The following is a 19,766-nucleotide window of genomic DNA, read 5'->3' as shown; positions in this document are numbered from 1 at the left end:
GGTAGGCAAAAAATGTCTTAATAATCCATTTATTTATCTAACAAATAATATAGAATGATATCTTACTTAAAATTTAAATTTTCATAATGTTGTTACTTTCAAGTAAACTATATTATTACAGCGGTAGGCGATAATTTATCAATATAATGAAGACGACTTTCTAATTGAACTTTTGATTTTTATCAAGCTTTTAAACAGCATGGATAGACAAAAATATGGAAACATTAAGAGAAGCTGTGAATTTAAAAAACTTCACTTTAATTACTTGTAAATTTGTAATACGAAAAAGCTTGTTAACCATTAAAACTGAAATTAAAAAGTCGTTTTCATTATATTGATATTATCGCTTACCACCATAGAATGAAGAAAAACTATACTTTAAATGAGAAATGATTTGTAAAAATCCAGGGGAGGGTACACCCCCCCTAATTTCAAACTATATGCATATGTCAGCTATACATTGTAAATTGTTTCAGATATTTTACACAATGGATTTAGACATCTTTGGGAATGATGATAATTCTAGTGTTTCTTCCAATGATTCATTCGACACTTTGGATGATGTTGATGATATTCTTGATATTAATCTGATTCAAGATATCAAGGACCTTCAACATTTTCCTCCTCCTGCTGAAAGATCAGCTATCTGGTAAATAGACATATATTTATTATTTAATAACCCCCCCCCCCATCTTAGAATGTTAAACTCTACCTAGGGTGAGTAAAAAAAGGGATTAACAAATTTTTATGAATGTTCGGAATAGAATAAACATTTTTTATCACATTTTTGGTTTTTTATTTACCTTGTATATTTTCAAAATTTTTAGGCAAAGAAACCGACTGAACCCACTAAATATTCCGAACGACAGAGAATTCAAGGCGAGATATCGATTTAACAAAGATAATTTTCGCAACATTGTAGAAGAACTTTGTCCTCATCTGAAAAATCCTACCACTAATCGTGGCCTTCCATGTTCACCAGAGTTAATTGTTGGAACTGGTCTGGAAATTATGGCAGGTGGCCACTTTTTTCGAGTGGCAAGCTCATCAACTGGTGTGTCCACTGGGACTGCCTTAAACCATCTGTATAGGTATTGAGAATCATACATTTTTTTCTAAGAAACATGACAGTTCAGAGAGGATTTGAATTTTATTCAAAAGATGACAGTCAAGTCATCACTCAACTGCAAATGTTTCATGGGACACTCTGTACTTTTATGAAATTCTACTTTTAAAAAACCTTTCAGTACTAATTGATAAAAAACATAAATTGAAGACTTATGAAAATTTTGAAAACTGGCATTAAACTATTAATATTTTATTCAGTCTGGTCGATGCTCTGAACCTTCTGAACCTACCAGAGATCAGTGGAAGGTACCTCTACATGCCCACTGAGGCTCAGCAGAGAGACAATATGGTCTCTGTCTTCAATAGATATCTGCTATCTAATGTCATAGCTGGAGTCGATGGATGCCACATTCCATTTCTGGAGAAACCCCGGGGGATTCCTGTAGGAAGAGAGCCTGAAAAATTCCGGAACAGAAAAGGGTTTTGGAGTCTGAAGGCCATGATCTTGGGGGGATTTGACAGACGAATCTATAACATTAATCTTGGAGCTCCAGGTTCTTATCACGACACAGCTGTCTGGACACTGTCGCGAGCCAAGGCTTGGTTTGAGGTGAATTTTCCCCAGAGGTATGTACTCGGAGATAGTGCGTATGCACAATCAGATTTTTTGATGACCCCGTATTCTGAAGCAGAGTCCCGTATAGACGATAATAAATGTTTGTTTAACATTCGGCATAGCTCTGCAAGAGTGGATATGACTGAGAATATTTACGGAATGATGAAGAGAAGATTTCCAATAGTTAAGTATATCCGAACTAAGCTCAGAAATGCTAGTCGAATAACCACTGCTGCAGCCATTCTTCACAACATGGCACTGGACTGCAATGATGAAGTTCCTGATGATGACCATCCAGACTGCAAACGTTTAAAGGATATTGATGATGAGGTTGATGAGCTCAACAGACCTATCATTCTTAATCATCTTAATCCTGCAGAAAGAAAAACCAGGGCTTACCAGATGCAAGATAACTGGAGGCTGGGAATGGATCCCATACCAACCAGAAAAGAACGTGGCATGATGGCAAACCATAGGGTTCAGGCTGAAATCCGAAGATATGCCAGGCGCTGAACCCTGTTCTTCTTACCCCGTTCTCTGTACCCTGAGTAATGTGTACTCTGTACTATGTACCCTGTACCCTGTACATTGTACTATGTATCCTGTCCTCTGAGCCTTTGCCTGAACTCTGTACCCTGCACTATGTATCGTGTACCCAGTACTTTTTACCCTGTACTTTGTACTATGTACCCTGTACTTTGTATTATGTACCCTGTACTTTGTACTATGTACCCTGTACTTTGTACCCAGTACTTTTTACCCTGTACTTTGTACTATGTATCCTGTACTCTGTACCCTGTATCAACAAAACATTAAAGCAAATAAAAAGGTTTTTTTAAAGTTCTCATGAAATATATCTTTATTTTTGGTTACACATCATATATATAATGTTTAACAAATCAAATGTTGTTTATAATACTAGGCTGACAGACAAGCCAAATTTATATATAGATCAACAAAACATTAAAGCAAATAAAAATGTTTAATTAAAGTTTTCATGAAATAAATCTGTTTTTTGGGGTTCCATGTATATATAATGTTTAAAAAATTAAATGTGGTTTATATTATTTTCAAAGTTTTGCTCATCAGTCTGGTTTTCAAGTTCATTTGTTTTTATTCATTGATAGAGATAAATGACCAACCAACCATACATTTGTAGTTCCATGACAGCTTCTCAAAGGTACCTTAAAACCTTAACTGATTTTATTCTAAAGATTTTTCTAGAGAAACCACAATTGAAAATGAATTGTTTTCAAAGTTATAAATATTGATATCATCAAGTTTAAACAAATAAAAATCAAAACCTTTAATGCGGCAAAACTTTGCAAAATCTCCATTTTTTTTCTATGTTCTTTGACATTGTTCTCATGCTCAATTTTCTGATACACTCTTTTTTCTTTAGTGACGAGAAGCTCCTCTTCCTCTTTGAGGATCCTGATCCTCAACAAGGATTTTTGTTGCTCCCTCAACTCAGCTCTAAACAAATCACATGCTTACTTTAGTAATTTTCAACCTTTGTCGTATTTTTTACCCAAAAATTTAATCTTTTTTCTCCATTATTATCATGGGAGGGGAATGATTTTTCAACAAAATATACACCCCTGGTCTTAAATGGCAGAAGGGAAAAAAATCAATAAACTTACTCATCATCTTGCTTCACAAATTTTCTTCTTAGAAGCTCCACTTGTTGAATTCTCAGATCAATTCTAGATAAAATGGAAATTGCAAAATTGTTTGTAACTGTTTTGTTGTATTTATATTGAATGTTTGATCTTTAGATTGTTTAAAAAGAAAAGAACTTACTTTGTGTCTACACAACTTGTCGCTTTTTCAATTAAGGACGCTACACTAGCTAATCTGCTTTTCTTAGCCAAAGGAGCAGCATGTGAAACAGTAGTATTCCTTTTCTTTTGTTGTGGCGGAAGTTCTGTTAGCTTCTGCTGCAGATGATGTTCATGTGGCGGAAGTTCTGTTAGCTTCTGCTGCAGATGATGTTCATGTGGCGGAAGTTCTGTTAGCTCCTGCTGCAGATGATGTTCATTTAGGTTCTGCTGCAAATCTTGTTGCAAAACCATGGGTTCTGGCTGCTCCTGGTCTATTAAATATTTCATTTTACAAAGTTTTGTTTAAATGTGTATGCTTCCATTTCGTTAAAAAATTACATTGAAAATGACACCATAATTTGCTATAAATTCAAATAAAATGAATATATTCCTGAGAACTCAATTTCCAACATTGCATTTTTAAGAATATCAAAATCATCCACGATCACAGGCTGAGGATGAGATTGAGGTTGAATTTGAGGTTGATGTTGAATTTGAGTTTGATATTGAGGTTGAGGTTGAGGTTGAGGTTGAGGTTGAGGTTGAGGTTGAGGTTGAGGTTGAGGTTGAGGTTGAGGTTGAGTTTTAGTTTGAGGTTTAGTTTGAGTTTGAGTTTGAGTTTGAAGTTGATGTTGATGTTGATGTTGATGTTGAGGTTGATGTTGAGGTTGAGGTTGAGGTTGATGTTGATGTTGATGTTGATGTTGATGTTGATGTTGATGTTGAGGTTGAGGTTGTATAGGAGCTGGAGCAGTGGAGCAGGGTATGGTCTTAGTGGTCCTTTATGCTGGCGTAAATGAAGAACCAAATTCGGTCATTAAACCATATTTTAGGTTCAGATGCTGGTCCTCACTATTTGTTTATTATAGTTTATCTGTACGTTAAAAAAATTGCGAAATTTGTCTTCATTGTATTGATATATACACATATATACATGAAAATTCAAATAAAAAACGGTTTTTTACAGTACTCTGCCAGCGACTCTTTTAAATGAATGACCAGTCAAAATTATATGTTTACAGTTCCATTAAAACGTAAAAACAGATAAACCAATTCCTGATCAACAGAGGATCCATAATTGGGGCATCAGGGATACTGCTTCCTCCCCCCGTTCTACTCCTGTATCTGCTTACAGCGGCAAGCTGCTGCTTTTCATTTCTTTCTGTTGCCAATATCAGCTCCTGGCTGATAGATTCGCGGAACGATTTTTGCTGTTTATTCCGTCCTAGACTAAAATAAATTTATAAATCCACTGAGTATTGTGTAAGGATACTAAAACAAAAATAGTTAAAATTAGTTCAAATGAACAACAAAAATAGTTCGAATGAACAACAATAATAGTTAAATTGAACAAAAAATATTTAAAATGAACAAAAACTTAGTTAAAATGCACAAAAAAATAGTTAAAAGCAGCGCTCGGCCCCTTAACCTGTACTGACCATTTTTTTTGGTTCATTTAAACTATTTTTACGTTCATTTGAATTGGACTATTTTTATGTTTCTTTAAAATATTTCATTTGAACTATTTTTTATGTTCATTTTAACTATTTGTATTTTATGTTCATTAAAAATATTTCTTTGGAATTACGTTTATCTTTAATTGTATGACCTTTATGAGTTATTCCATATTCATATAATACATGTATCCACCCTGGGGAAGACTTTTTATACTTATAGTATTTTCAAAATGTTCTCAATCCAATCAAAGACGATATTTACATTTGTCTTTTATTTCATATGTGTATTAGGACACTCTGTGGTTAAAAAATTAAACACAAATTCTTACTTCTTTACTTTTATCTTTCATTTGGTGAAAGGTGACACCACTAAATCCATTAGTCTGAGCCCAAGTTGAAAAGTCGTGGTAAACCCAGATCCAATAAGCGTTAATAAGGTTTGCATTACAAGTCTAAAATAATAAAAAAAAGTTTTAGCATTACACTTGCATTTGCAAATATGAAGATATCCTCGTTTTCCTATCTGATGATTGCTTATTTTGAATGTTTGGGTCTCTGTAAAATGGACGGCGGGATTTATGTAAAGAAAGAAATTACTATATCAATGAAACTCTTTAATTGTGTTGCCATTAAAATTGCGTTTATGAATTTAAGGTAAATTAATATACATTGGTATGAATTGGCATTTCCAAAAGTTTTCGGAACTTGCCCTCATGCAGTTCATCAATAATCCGGTTGAGAGCTTCCATTATACATGGTTTCCAGTCTGCTCTCGGGGCACCTAATTAGAAATTATTAGCTACAATACCAGCTGTAAAGGGTGCCCCTGTCGAAATACAAAAAATTATGTCCAGATTGTCTGTTTTACTTCCTTTAACCAAGAAAATTATGATAAATGGTAATTATTTATTCCACAAATTAGAATCACTTTAAAATGGCAGATTATCTCGTAATAATGAAAATTTTTGGCCCCCCCCCTCTTCATATCAATTTTGTACATGGGTTTTGGCATGGGCTAGGGGGCCTAATCTAACTGTAAATATAGACTAACTTGCTGAAAATATTAAAAATAATGGTCATGTACAAAATTTATAACAAAAATCGTTTTCTAGGACCCGTCCGTACCCTTAGATTTAGTTGTGTTAACACTTGATTTAATGTTTGCAACATATTCGAAAACATATTTCCTGTCAGAATCAAATATAATCATTTCTTTCTAAAAAAAAACATTTAACTTTTAACTTAACATTTATAAATTAGTTCACAATAATCATGAATTCAACAGATTTTACAGATTGAAATTCAAAAATCACAGATTTGTTATTGTTTATTTTATTTAATCAGCTGATCTGAATTCAGCTGAATACCAGGTTTACCCTTAGGGTAAGTTAGAAAACACAGGGTGGACCCAGTGTTTTCATTTCTTGACACTGGTGTAAATCTACCCGGTGTAAACTGTACGTTGTTGTTGTTTGAACCAGTGTAATTCATGACTATTAAATCCGATCCTAGGTAAACACCAGTGTAAATGACAGTTTACACTGGTGTAAATCCTTTATTAGAACGGCCTTTACTTGTTTCGCTGATCGGGGTTGAACAGAGCTAGGGTAGATCCAGCAGGGTCTTGAGCAATAAGTTTGCTTAAGGAGAGCAATAAGTTTGCTTGAGGATACTGCTGAACCGATATAAACCACAATGAACAACAACACACGTGCACGCTTGCTAAATTAAAAGAATATCAAGTGCAAGAAAAAAGATAAAATATAACCCAATATGCACTGCTCAAATAAGAATTTAGTTTAATAAGAATATTGAAAAAAGTTAAAAGAAATCTTCCAAATTTAAAAGTTTTAGAACGGATCAAAAACCGACGCTTTTGGCATCAATGGGTTAATAACTATTTCACTGTTTAAAAAGATTTCACTTGTAAATAAAGCCGTAAATAGAGCCTTTAATATAAAATTCNTAATTATTTGGACTGTATGTGTGCCTTTTAAGTATCTTATACTTATGCCTGATATCCAAGAAGCCAAGTGTTATGAATTTACAGTTCGAATTTTGCCCCCCCCCCCTAGGAGCTCCTAGGGGGGGCAAAAAAATCTTGCCCCCCCCTACATTTATTTCTGTATACGCCCTTGAATCATCATTCTTCCTCACTTCATCGTGAATTTCATAATAACAGTGTTATAAAGCTCGGAACAAAATTAAATCTAAAAAGGCTTGAACCTTCCCGATAAGGAGAACATTTTTGTCCAAAAACTTTATAACACTGCGAACCAATCTTTTAAATCTAAAAAATAATTTATTTTTCCATGTCTTTAAATTTCTCTAACTTTAGGAGAAGTATAGTTCCTCTTAGAAAATATATTGGAGAAGTTTCAAGTTCTGGTTCTTGGGACGGGTCGGAGATAAACCATCTTTCTCTCAAGGTATGCAACTTGCAGGTAGACAATATCATGATATTGGGACAGGTCGGAGATAAACCATCTTTCTCTCAAGGTATGAAACTAGTAAAGTACACAATATCATAATATTGGGACGGGTAGGAGATAAACCACCTTCTCTCAAGGTTTGAAACTAGTAAGTACACAATATCATGATATTGGGACGGGTCGTAGATAAACCATCTTTCTCTCGTGAGGTATGAAACTAGTAAGTACACAATATCATGATATTGGGACGGGTCGGAGACAAACCATCTTTCTCTCAAGGTATGAAACTAGTAAAGTACACAATATCATAATATTGGGACGGGTTGGAGATAAACCATCTTTCTCTCAAGGTATGAAACTAGTGAAGTACACAATATCATGATATTGGGACGGGTTGGAGATACACCATCTTTCTCTCAAGGTATGAAACTAGTGAAGTACACAATATCATGATATTGGGACGGGTTGGAGATACACCATCTTTCTCTCAAGGTATGAAACTAGTGAAGTACACAATATCATGATATTGGGACGGGTTGGAGATACACCATCTTTCTCTCAAGGTATGAAACTAGTGAAGTACACAATATCATGATATTGGGACGGGTTGGAGATACACCATCTTTCTCTCAAGGTATGAAACTAGTGAAGTACACAATATCATGATATTGGGACGGGTTGGAGATACACCATCTTTCTCTCAAGGTATGAAACTAGTGAAGTACACAATATCATGATATTGGGACGGGTTGGAGATACACCATCTTTCTCTCAAGGTATGAAACTAGTGAAGTACACAATATCATGATATTGGGACGGGTTGGAGATACACCATCTTTCTCTCAAGGTATGAAACTAGTGAAGTACACAATATCATGATATTGGGACGGGTTGGAGATACACCATCTTTCTATGAATGTGTGAAACTAGTAAGTACACAATATCATAATGGGGACGGGTCGGGGATAAAACATCTCTCTCTCAAGTTATGAAACTAATAGGTACACGATATCATGATATTTGGACGGGTCGGGCTTTTATGCATATTCTTACAAATTATCAATCTAAAAATGTTTTTAATATAGGTTCAAAGATTTTGTCAAGATGCGCTAATCTCATTCCCTAAATCTTTGGCGGTCTCAGGACGCAGCCCAAGGTATTATTATTATCATTGTTATCATTTTACTTTATCTAATCCGTTTAATCAATTCTGATTTATTTTAATTAATCAAAAACTTTCAGTGAAACTATTCTTATCGTTAAGGTTCATATTATAAATTTTAAGGTTTCATGAGACCTTAAAGATAAGCGTGGAAAATATAGTTCTCATCTTCCTTCATGATTTACTCTGGGCGCTAGTGTGCAGTATCCACAGGGACCAGGATACTAGGATACATTCCTTACTCACATCATTATACAGGTACAGGTACAGGTACAGGTACAGGTACAGGTACAGGTACAGGTACAGGTACAGGTACAGGTACAGGTACAGGTACAGGTACAGGTACAGGTACAGGTACAGGTACAGGTACAGGTACAGGTACAGGTACAAATGAGACCCATGAAACCGTGGAATAGGAACTCTAAACTCGACATTTATGCAATATAATTTATGTTTTATGTTGCTATAAAGTAAATAGTTTAAAAGTTGCTTGCAAGAATAAACTTATTAAGGAAATGGGTCTGTGTTCACTGCACAATAGCTGTATTTTTTTATTTAAAATTATTTCTTGAGTCTAACATTTTTCTTCTTGGGGTACAGTACACAGTTTATGGTTTCCACTGTATCTAGACAAGGTTTGGGAGGTCGAGGCCGGGCTGGACGAGGTTTAGAACTCCGTGAAGAGCTCTGTGTTCCTCTCCCTGCAGCACTAGTTGAACTCTCAGCTCTAGATCAAGCAAATACACCACTGGACAGGTAGAAATAGATCAAGCAAATACACCACTGGACAAGTAGAAATAGATCAAGTCAAATGTTATTAATGTTTTCAGATTTCACAAAATAGGATTTAAGGGTTATTTTAGATAATTTCAGTGCTTTTTAGTTAAGTTTGAAGCAGGTTAGCACTTGATTTATCACGTCCTTGAGCCCCAGTGAAGTGTTCTTTTGAAACTTAATTGTAACTTTCTTATTTTCTATTTATTCATTTTTAATTTACAACATAGGTTAACAGTTATCCATGATACAGTTAACCAGCTACATGCACATGTCAGGTAAACTTTTAGAATTCTTACGCACGATACAGAAAATATATGGTATTGTCAATTCAATTTTGTTGCGTCAAACAAGATTCGACGCGCAAGAATTCGATAAATGCCACATTCAATTCATGGAATTTGGAGTACAGTGAAAGACTTGTTACAAATGTCATCTCAGAATGTCAGGGATTATGAAAGCTTTACTAAATTCTTACCTGTCCGACCCTATCATCGTGCGGTACAATGCGTCCAATTCTGGCCCAAGATTGGCGTTATTTTAATATTTCATGAAAAGTAAGACATTTAAAATTATTTTCGCTGTATCTGCCTGGCTTGTGTTATGACCAGGATGCACATGTATCTAGTTTTCAGTGATGTATTGTACAAAGGAGTTGAGTCTTTGCCACAAACTCCGATTTTCTAAACCCTGTATCTTTTCAACCTAATGTCTTAGACCTTAGATATTTCAAACTATGAATTTGGTAGATCAAATAATCTAATTTTGAAATATTAAAGCTTAAACCATCTAGTTGCAAAGATATTAGGATTTGAAAATTTAACTTTGTGGCAAAGACTCAATTCCTTTATTCGCATTTTAAAAGTTTTTATTCATACTTTGGACATTTTACGTCTTAGACCTGGCTAGCCAATATATTGATCTGATCTGAAACTGCTCTGGTTTACATGATTTACATTTAAATTGATTACATCTTATATTAATTTCAAAAATGTTCTAAAAAATAAATTAAACCATTTTAGAATATGAAGTGTCTTTCAGACTCTTTCATTTAAATAACAAATTTTGTATTAAAGGGAGTACCTGGAGAAAACGAACCCAAAACAAGGATATTCATCCTATCCGTCCCAACAGGAGGAAACTGTTCTACTCTCAACACTAATAATTCAATCCAGGAACAAATTCTATTTTACTCCGGGTACAACTATAGAGTACAAGTAGAGATCTTTCAAAAAATGTTGTCAACATATTACCAATATTATTTAGCATACAACAACAACAACAACAACAACCTGTACACGTAAATTCAAGTGACCCTACAAATATAGCAATGCGCACTTCCAAAGTTTTGTCTTACCAAATATGAATTAGATATCAATGTTTATAATTTTAAAATTAATTATTTGTATTTGTGGTTTCTCTACAAAATATCTCTACAAATACAGGTTTCAAGGGTACCGTTGTAAATCGGGCATCTTTGCATGAAGGGTCATTACTACGCCCACCGGCCCCCCAGGGGGGGGGGCGTATTTGATGTTGGTGTAAAGAAAAAAATTTAAAAACAGTAGTTTGAAAATCAATTTATTAATTGAAATGGGCCTATCTGTGTTCACCGTGAAAAATTAAAAAAAAATGTTGAAAAAAAATATTTAAAAAAAAATATTTAAAAAAAAAATTTAGATTTTTTAACCAATAACACACATATATAATATATATATACGAATGTCTTGTTTAATTATATAGATATAATATGATAATATGAAATTAGATAGTTTTAAATTATGGAACAAAACGGGATTGAATTCAATTCAAACTGAACGCATCTTGCCCCGTTTAGTCCGAGGTGAGAGATTCTTAGAAAAATACTTTTTCACATATTGTTCAGTTAGGATTAGGAAAAAACAATGAATTTGTTATAAAAGGCTGCGCCATATTTGCTCAACGATTTTCTACATTAAACATTTTGGATTCTCATCTCCTTCAACTCTAGTTTATTCCTTCCAGACCTTCCAGTGTTCTATAGAGTATCTGGAGAAGCTAGACAACAGAACCAAACCTACCCAGCCCCCGGGACTAAAACTGGAAGATCTAATCAGGTGTTGAGCCTTATTTACAAAGGAACTGAGTTTTTGCCGCAAAACCAAAATTTTCTAATCCCTATATCTTTGCAACCTGAAGGTGTGGTATTTCAAACTGGAAATTCTGTCAAAAATTCTTTTATTTATTATTTAGTAAATAATTCAAAATTTCATTTTATTAAAATGTTACAATGCATATTGTATTTATTCAATAAAAGAAAAAAATATCTGAAAATTGGAAACGTCCAAGAAAATAAGATAGATTTGGAACAAGTGTAGGTAATAAAGATAAATTTATAAACACTGATACAAAATGGTGGATTGCAGATCAAAATTTGAATTATGTCTTTGATATTAATGAAAATAATTTAATCTAGGATAGCTGACAGATTAGAGAGAAGGAAAAGTGAGGAACTGGAGATATTAACGAACCCTGTACAAGAGCTGTACTTCAGGTACACTAGCTGTACATATTAACCAACCTTGTACAAGAAAAGTACTTCAGGTACACTAGCTGTACATATTAACCAACCTTGTACAAGAAAAGTACTTCAGGTACACTAGCTGTTTATATCAACCAACCCCTTACAAGAACAGTACTTCAGGTACACTAGCTGTTTATATTAACCAACCCTGTACAAGAACAGTACTTCAGGTACACTAGCTGTACATATTATCCAACCTTGTACAAGAACAGTACTTCAGGTACACTAGCTGTACATATTATCCAACCTTGTACAAGAAAAGTACTTCAGGTACACTAGCTGTACATATTAACCAACCTTGTACAAGAACAGTACTTCAGGTACACTAGCTGTTTATATTAACCAACCTTGTACAAGAACAGTACTTCAGGTACACTAGCTGTACATATTATCCAACTCTGTACACGAACAGTACTTCAGGTACACTAGCTGTACATATTATCCAACTCTGTACAAGAACAGTACTTCAGGTACACTAGCTGTACATATTATCCAACTCTGTACATGAACAGTACTTCAGGTACACTAGCTGTACAAATTATCCAACTCTGTACATGAACAGTACTTCAGGTACACTAGCTGTACATATTATCCAACTCTGTACTTGAACAGTACTTCAGGTACACTACCTGTACATATTAACCAACTCAGTACAAGAACAATACTTCAGGTACACTAGCTGTACATATTATCCAACTCTGTACATGAACAGTACTTCAGGTACACTAGCTTAGCTGTCATACAGTGCCAAATCAATTAATTTGTCATCTAATAACTATATTGAAGGCAAAGAGCCAAGTTCAGCCTTTCCATCATTATATTTAAAGAGTTAAAGGTCGTCAATAAAGCCTTATTCTTTGTGGTTAAACCTGTGCTAATAAACATTGTACAAGAGCAGTACTTCGAGTACAGATGTAAGTGAAATTATGTAATTATTTTAGCGAAATGATCGAAAATACCATTTTTTTAGATATATAAAAAATCAAGAATTTTTTTTAAAAATTATAAATTAACTATAGTTTATCAATTCAGGGATCTGATTCAGAGACTTGAGCTTTGCTCTATGGAGCTCACCAAGACACAGGAGGAACATTGGACCAGGTGTCATCATCATCATCCTCATTATCATTATTGATATCATCCTGATCATCCTCATCATTATTATTTATATCATCCTGATCATTCTTATCATTATCATCATCAATATCATAATCATCATAATCATCATCATCATCGACATCATAATCATCCATCATCTATCATCCATCATTCATCAGCCATCATCCATCATAAACCTCAATCACCAATCATCAATACTCCATCATCATCGTCATCGTCATCGTAAGCATCATTGGCATCAAATACTGTTGCATTTAAATCATGGATTTTTTCTTATACTAAAGGCCCACTGCTGCAAGAAACAGAAAAAAATTTTAGTTTATATTTTTCTTTGTTCTAGGTTGGGACGTGAAGTATCTGAGACTGATGAGGAAGGAAGAAAAGAGGATAGATCCCTTCTATCTTTACTCCATCAGAAACTGTTGTGCAATAAAACCATCCTGGAGAATGGTTAAAGAACTGACTGCAAATTTGAAATTGTTGTAGTCATGGTTTAAAAAATACGCAATTTGGGACCGAATATAATGAATTTTGGCTAGGCCGCTGAACTACTTTCCGTCCTTTCAAATTTATTGTTTATAGATAAAAATTACATTTCAGAACTGCAATATTTTCATCGTAATTCATTAAATTTGGTCTCAGCATGCTTTATACTGCATGCTTTATACTGCATGCTTTATGCTGCATGCTTTATGCTGCATGCCCAACTTGTACCGTCTTCTTGTCTATACAGACCTTTACAGAATGAAAAACAGTATAAAATTATTTAACACTTGATAGTATACTACCAAAAATCAGTATTAGAAACTTTTCATATAAGAATTTAATTTATGAAGTTTTAGAATTTATAAAAGTTTATTAAAACCTTTACATACAAATTTTACATAGTATTATATGATATATATATTTTTAAATGTATTCTATTATAAAGATGAATTTATATCTATAAATCTTTGTTTATATTTGATGGTTGTGCAGTAGTTAAAACAAATAGTTTTTTTTAATACATATTTGAATATCTATATCAAGATGAATCAATAGTTTTACTTAACAGTTAAACTTCTTATTTTTTATTATTATTTTAGTTGTTTTTGTTAGATCCCATTTTAAAAGCTGACGGAAAAAACGAAAATTTTTGGATACTGCATTTATGAATGTTCAAAATAACAGATGAATTAAATTAAATGCGTTTTAAGAATCCCATGGTTTATTGTGACAATCTGTATAAAACTTTTTTATTGCAAAGACGACATTTTTTATCCAGAGCCATGAGAATTTTTTTTAAAATTTTATTATCCAAAAATTCTTCAAAGCCTCCATTTCAGTTGTTGAACAATCCCAAATTCGGATTTAAAGTTTATAAAAAAGTTACAAATTTTATAGTTTATACATATTTTTAAAAATTTTATTGTTAAGTTTATCATAAAATAAAATGAAAATTTTTTAAAACAAGATTTTGTGTCAAAGCATTTTTTGTTGAATAATTACAGATGTTTTATCATAAGAAAATTTTTTTTCGCCAATCAAGGGGTGGGGGGGGGGAGGGGCTGGGAAGGATGGCAGTAAATTACCCCCCCCCCCCCCACATCTCCTGTTTGAGATTAAAGTGAGTTTCTCTAATCATTATTGACGAGGGAAAAGTTTAGACGTTGAATAATCAAACTTAGCTTAATCAGGTTAAACCCCCTAGGGGCAGTCTACACAAATATTTAAACAAAAATCATAATAATTAGTTTCTTAGAATAATGGTACATGAAAAAAAATACAATTTCTGGAATATATTCAAAATGATTTTGTCTAAATAATTTTTTTTGTTTAGAAGTTTTTTTGTGGTAGGGGAATGGAATGTATGCTTAATGAAGTGTTATGATAAAAAAGGGTGGGGGGGGGTAGGAGGGGGGAGTAAGGCCTACACCATAGATTTTGTGGATTTTGAATATCGGAAACTGTTGAGTTTGAAACCTAGTCTAGCTCAGCCAACAAACTTTAGGCATAGAGATAGATGGATAGATCGTTAGATAAATGGATAGATGGATAGATTGTTAGATTGATGGATAGATAGATATATTGTTGGATAGATGAATAGATAGATGGATAGATAGATGGATAGATTGTTAGATAGATGGATAGATGGATAAATTGTTATATAGATGGATAGATTATTAGACAGATGGATAGATATTGTTGGATAGGTGAATAGATAGATGGATAGATGGATAGATGAAAAGATTGGTAAATAGATGGATAGATTATTAGACAGATGGATAGATATTGTTGGATAGGTGAATAGATAGATGGATAGATGGATAGATTGTCAGAAAGATAATTAGTTAGTTAGAGAGTTTTTAGTCACTCTGATACTTAGCCAGAAAGAAAGACAATGGCTTGAATTAAAATAAATAATTTCATAGAAAGTTTTTAAGGTTTTATTTTACTTTCAAGTGACCAAATTCACTAAAGTAAATAGCACGAAAGATTGAAATTTTATATGCTTTCAATGATTACTCCATTTATTGAAGAGCTATATTGAGAAGAATAAACATGTTTTAAAGTTCTCTGTCTGTATCACGTGACAATAATACTGCACTGCCATTGGTGGGAGTTCTAGTCACATGATACGGATGTAGTAATTATATTATCAATTATATCTATTAAAAAGGAAAAATTATCAAATTCAAATAATAATAGGAGCAACCCTGAGTTTTTCAGGCTCTTCTGGGTCATCGTCGTTTTCAGATTGGTTGCATATTTGCTGAATATGATCTGTTTAAACCTACTATTGCTATACACAATTTTATATATATAAATTTTTACATAACTTTGAAACAGTTTTATATCAATTTCTTGAGACAAGAACATCAGAAAGAACTTTTATGGGTCTTGATCAACTCCTAAAATGATTAGGTTTACCCCCTTTCATTTTTCCTTAACAGTCCCTTTAAGTAACGATTCACACGATGCCCTTGAACCCCTTGATCAATAGTTTACTAAGATATAATCGTTAACTAGGCGTAAAAGTGTTTCATTCTGATAATTCTTCTATGTTTTTCTGCGGTATAAATGCGGATGTCACTTATAGAAAATAATCAGTTTTCAAAATTTTGGTTACATGTAAAAAAATTCAAACTTTTTATTCTTTCCAATTGTTCTCCGGAAAAACATGGAAAGTTTCAATCTAATATAAAGTTTACTCTAGATTATTTTTACGAAATAGAATTAGACAAATTATAATTATTTATTTTCCGTCACATGATAAATAAAGAGTCTTGGCCCAATTCTCTGATTTTCAAAGCCTTGCCTTAAATGTCGTTTTTTCATGGGTTATTTAATATTTTGACAAAGAAAGAAACAAGTTTACAGTTGGGGGGAATCATGAATATAAAAAAACTGACATGATAAATTCCGTACAGTCGTCTCATCCCTTAATTCATTTCAAAGCAAACTTTTTTCTGAAGAAATATTTTATGAAATCAAATATATCAATTAAAAAGTAAAACCTCCAATGGTCAGCAGGTTTTTCATGAACATCGTAGATATGAATACTGAATAATGTGATATATATATATCGCGTGATTTCAAACTTCCGCTCGCCATGACTTGTCCCACATGAATGAATCTTGGTTAGGAAAATGGTCCTTTACATACGTGTAACTTCACGTTTTATTTAAAAACAAAGATCTGAATTTTCTTTTTAAATCGAGAACGTACGCTTGAGGGTTTGATTCACTTAAATCTCTCTACGAGACATGAATTCATTTGTTGTACCGTCCCAGTTTGCCTTATATTGTCTGCATTTGTACTGTACTGCTTGCTATATCTGGTTAAAAGTCAGCCCGCTAGTTGAAAAAAAACCGGAGTTTACAGTGTTATATATTAAACGTTTTTGGTTATACCAAATGACTTGCTCCAACAAGTTATTCAGATACAACTCGCTCTAGAACTTAATGTTCTACAATAATACTTTTGTCTGTATCAATCTAGATACAACACTCTCTCTATACTCTCAGTGTGTATCGTTAAGATACAACTTGTTCTAGGACTCAATATTCTACAATAATACTTTTGTCTTTATCAATCCAGATACAACACTCTCTGTATTCTCAGTGTGTATCGTTAAGATACAACTTGTTCTAGAACTCAATATTCTACAATAATACTTTAGTCTGTATCAATTTAGATACAGCACTCTCTCTGTACTCTCAGTGTGTATCGTTAAGATACAACTTTCTCTAGAACTCCATGTTCTACAATAATACTTTAGTCTGTATCAATCCAGATACAGCACTCTCTGTATTCTTAGTCTGTATCGTTCAGATACAACTTGTTCTAGAACTTAATATTCGACAATAATACTTTTGTCTGTATCAATCTAGATACAACACTCTTTCTGTATTCTTAGTGTGTATCATACAGATACAACTTGTTCTAGAACTCAATATTCGACAATAACACTTTAGTCTGTATCAATCTAGATACAGCACTCTCTCTGTACTCTCAGTATGTATCGTACAGACAGATACAACTTGTTCTAGAACTTAATGTTCGACAATAATACTTTGTCTGCATCAATCCAGATACAACACTCTCGCTGTATTCTCTGTGTGTATCGTACATACAGATACAGTTTGCTCTAGAACTCAATGATCTACAATAATACTTTGTCTATATTAATCCAGATACAACACTCTCTCTGTATTCTCAGTGTGTATCTCACAGATACAACTAGCTCTAGAACTCAATGATCTACAATAATACTTTGTCTGCATCAATCCAGATACAACACTCTCTGTATTCTTAGTCTGTATCGTTAAGATACAACTTGCTCTAGAACTTAATGTTCGACAATAATACTTTTGTCTGTATCAATCCAGATACAACACTCTCGCTGTATTCTCAGTGTGTATCGTACAGATACAACTTGCTCTAGAACTCAAAGTTTTACAATAATACTTTTGTCTGTATTAATCCAGATACAACACTCTCTGTATTCTTAGTCTGTATCGTTCAGATACAACTTGCTCAAGAACTTAATGTTCGACAATAATACGTTGTCTGTATCAATCCAGATACAACACTCTTTCTGTATTCTCAGTGTGTATCATACAGATACAACTTGTTCTAGAACTCAATATTCTACAATAATACCTTAGTCTGTATCAATTACACTCTCTGTTTTCTCAGTGTGTATCATACAGATAAAACTCGATCTAAATGTTCTAAAGTAATACTTCAGTCTATCAATCCAGATATGACACTATATGTATTCTTTAGCATGTATCGCTCAGACACAACTCACTCTCGAACTGGATGCTTTCTACACGAGAAATAATACGTGTCTAAACGTAATAGGATGCTCTCCACACGAGAAATAATACTTGTCTAAACGTAATAAAGCAAGGATCCATATCCAACTGATCTATATTTTAAGTTTTATGGTATATGTTAAATTAATGAACGTAGTTGAATTAGATCGTAGTTAAACTAATGAGCGTAGTTAAATTCATGAACGAAGTTAGGGTGCAGCTAAAGTTATAATGTAATATATATATACAGGTATGTTCAGGTTTACAAATATGGGATTTGTTACTTTATTTATTATAGAACCATGAATTAAAAATAATATCAACGGATACAATGTGCACCTCAAACTTTTAGTCGTGATATATTTATATTGAGATATTGATATATTGGAAGGAAGGATATATGGAATATGGATGATGTAAGTGTAGAGAGTGAATAATGAAACTCTAGAAGGAATATCAGAAATCGTTCAAGGGGCGGGGTCAAAATATTTGTCCTCTTCATCTGGGGAGATTGCAACTTAAACATGAGACTCTTTGACAGGGAGACTGCAACTTAGACGTAAGATTCTGTGAAAGGAAGACTGCAGCTTAAACACGAGGGTCTGTGACAGGAAGATTGCAACTCAAATATAAGACTCTGGATAGGAAAATTGCAACATTAACAGGAGATTCTGTAATAGGGAGATTGCACTTAAACATGAGAGGGTGTGAAAGGAAGATTGCAACTTAAACATAAGATACTGCAAGAGAAAGATTGTAACTAAAACTCTGACTCAATGGGGGACGTAAGGCCGGCCAGTAACCACATTCCTTATTCCGAGCAGCGTTCTCTTCATTTTCTAATCCGAGCTTCCTCTAAATGCTCTTTCTTACAATATTTTATACTTTATTGTCAAAAATATTATCTTGTTTCCGATGCAACAAATTTGATATTTTGTATGCAATCACTAATCAGAAACATTTACTGTAATTTACATTAAGTATTCTGAAATCATGTGTCATAAAAAAGGTATAAGTTGCTATTCCCGCGTTCTATGAAAGGTATAAGTTGCCACCTCCTCGTTATATAAAAGGTATAAGTTGCCACCACCCCGAAAAGGTATAAGTTGCCACCTCCTCGTTATATAAAAGGTATAAGTTGCCACCACCCCGAAAAGGTATAAGTTGCCACCTCCCCGTTATATAAAAGGTATTGACAGAATAAATCAGATGGAACCAAACCAAATACGAGCAGGATCTTTACAAATATCCCGTTTAAGCCAAATGATGATGTTTTATTGCTTCTTTCTCGCATAAATTCACAAAAGTTTTTCTATTGGAAAATGGTTGCAAAATAAAAACTTAAACTAGAAATATCTAGAGATTGAATAATCTTCATCTGAAAGTTCAGATTGCATTTCTATTTCATATGTTTGTTTATTTGCTGTCTGATCCCTCTTTCATCCCTTA

General features: G+C 33.4%; 3 protein-coding genes across 4 annotated transcripts; 2 read left to right on the top strand and 1 right to left on the bottom strand.

Moving 5' to 3' along the window:
- Positions 1-332: 332 nt before the first annotated feature.
- LOC111716723 (uncharacterized) lies at positions 333-2,613 on the top strand. Its single transcript, XM_023492198.1, has 3 exons — positions 333-649; positions 828-1,091; positions 1,327-2,613. The coding sequence occupies exons 1-3, from the start codon at positions 390-392 to the stop codon at positions 2,195-2,197; spliced, it is 1,395 nt and encodes a 464-aa protein (XP_023347966.1). The 5' UTR covers positions 333-389; the 3' UTR covers positions 2,198-2,613.
- A 1,555-nt stretch (positions 2,614-4,168) lies between these two features.
- LOC111716725 (uncharacterized) lies at positions 4,169-6,923 on the bottom strand. Of its 2 annotated transcripts, XM_023492200.1 has the most exons (4): positions 6,090-6,923; positions 5,633-5,745; positions 5,294-5,416; positions 4,169-4,737 (listed from the first exon to the last, which is right to left on the bottom strand). In XM_023492200.1, the coding sequence occupies exons 1-4, from the start codon at positions 6,172-6,174 to the stop codon at positions 4,723-4,725; spliced, it is 336 nt and encodes a 111-aa protein (XP_023347968.1). In that variant the 5' UTR covers positions 6,175-6,923; the 3' UTR covers positions 4,169-4,722. The 2 variants fall into 2 exon arrangements, 1 of the variants encoding a protein (XP_023347968.1); XR_002768576.1 differs by having other exon boundaries at positions 5,294-5,745; positions 6,539-6,923.
- Positions 6,924-7,206: 283 nt separating this feature from the next.
- On the top strand, positions 7,207-13,889 carry LOC111716726 (uncharacterized). Its single transcript, XM_023492201.1, has 10 exons — positions 7,207-7,393; positions 8,482-8,552; positions 8,682-8,816; positions 9,189-9,314; positions 9,563-9,610; positions 10,409-10,507; positions 11,255-11,428; positions 11,788-11,865; positions 12,928-12,996; positions 13,355-13,889. Exons 1-10 carry the CDS (start codon positions 7,277-7,279, stop codon positions 13,467-13,469), a joined length of 1,032 nt encoding a protein of 343 aa, XP_023347969.1. The 5' UTR covers positions 7,207-7,276; the 3' UTR covers positions 13,470-13,889.
- Positions 13,890-19,766: the final 5,877 nt, after the last annotated feature.

Source organism: Eurytemora carolleeae, unplaced genomic scaffold (assembly GCF_000591075.1).
Source record: "Eurytemora carolleeae unplaced genomic scaffold, Eaff_2.0 scaffold1891, whole genome shotgun sequence".
Taxonomy (NCBI): domain Eukaryota; kingdom Metazoa; phylum Arthropoda; class Copepoda; order Calanoida; family Temoridae; genus Eurytemora; species Eurytemora carolleeae.
Note: the sequence above shows the minus strand (reverse complement) of the source record. Positions and strands in the feature narration are given on the sequence as shown.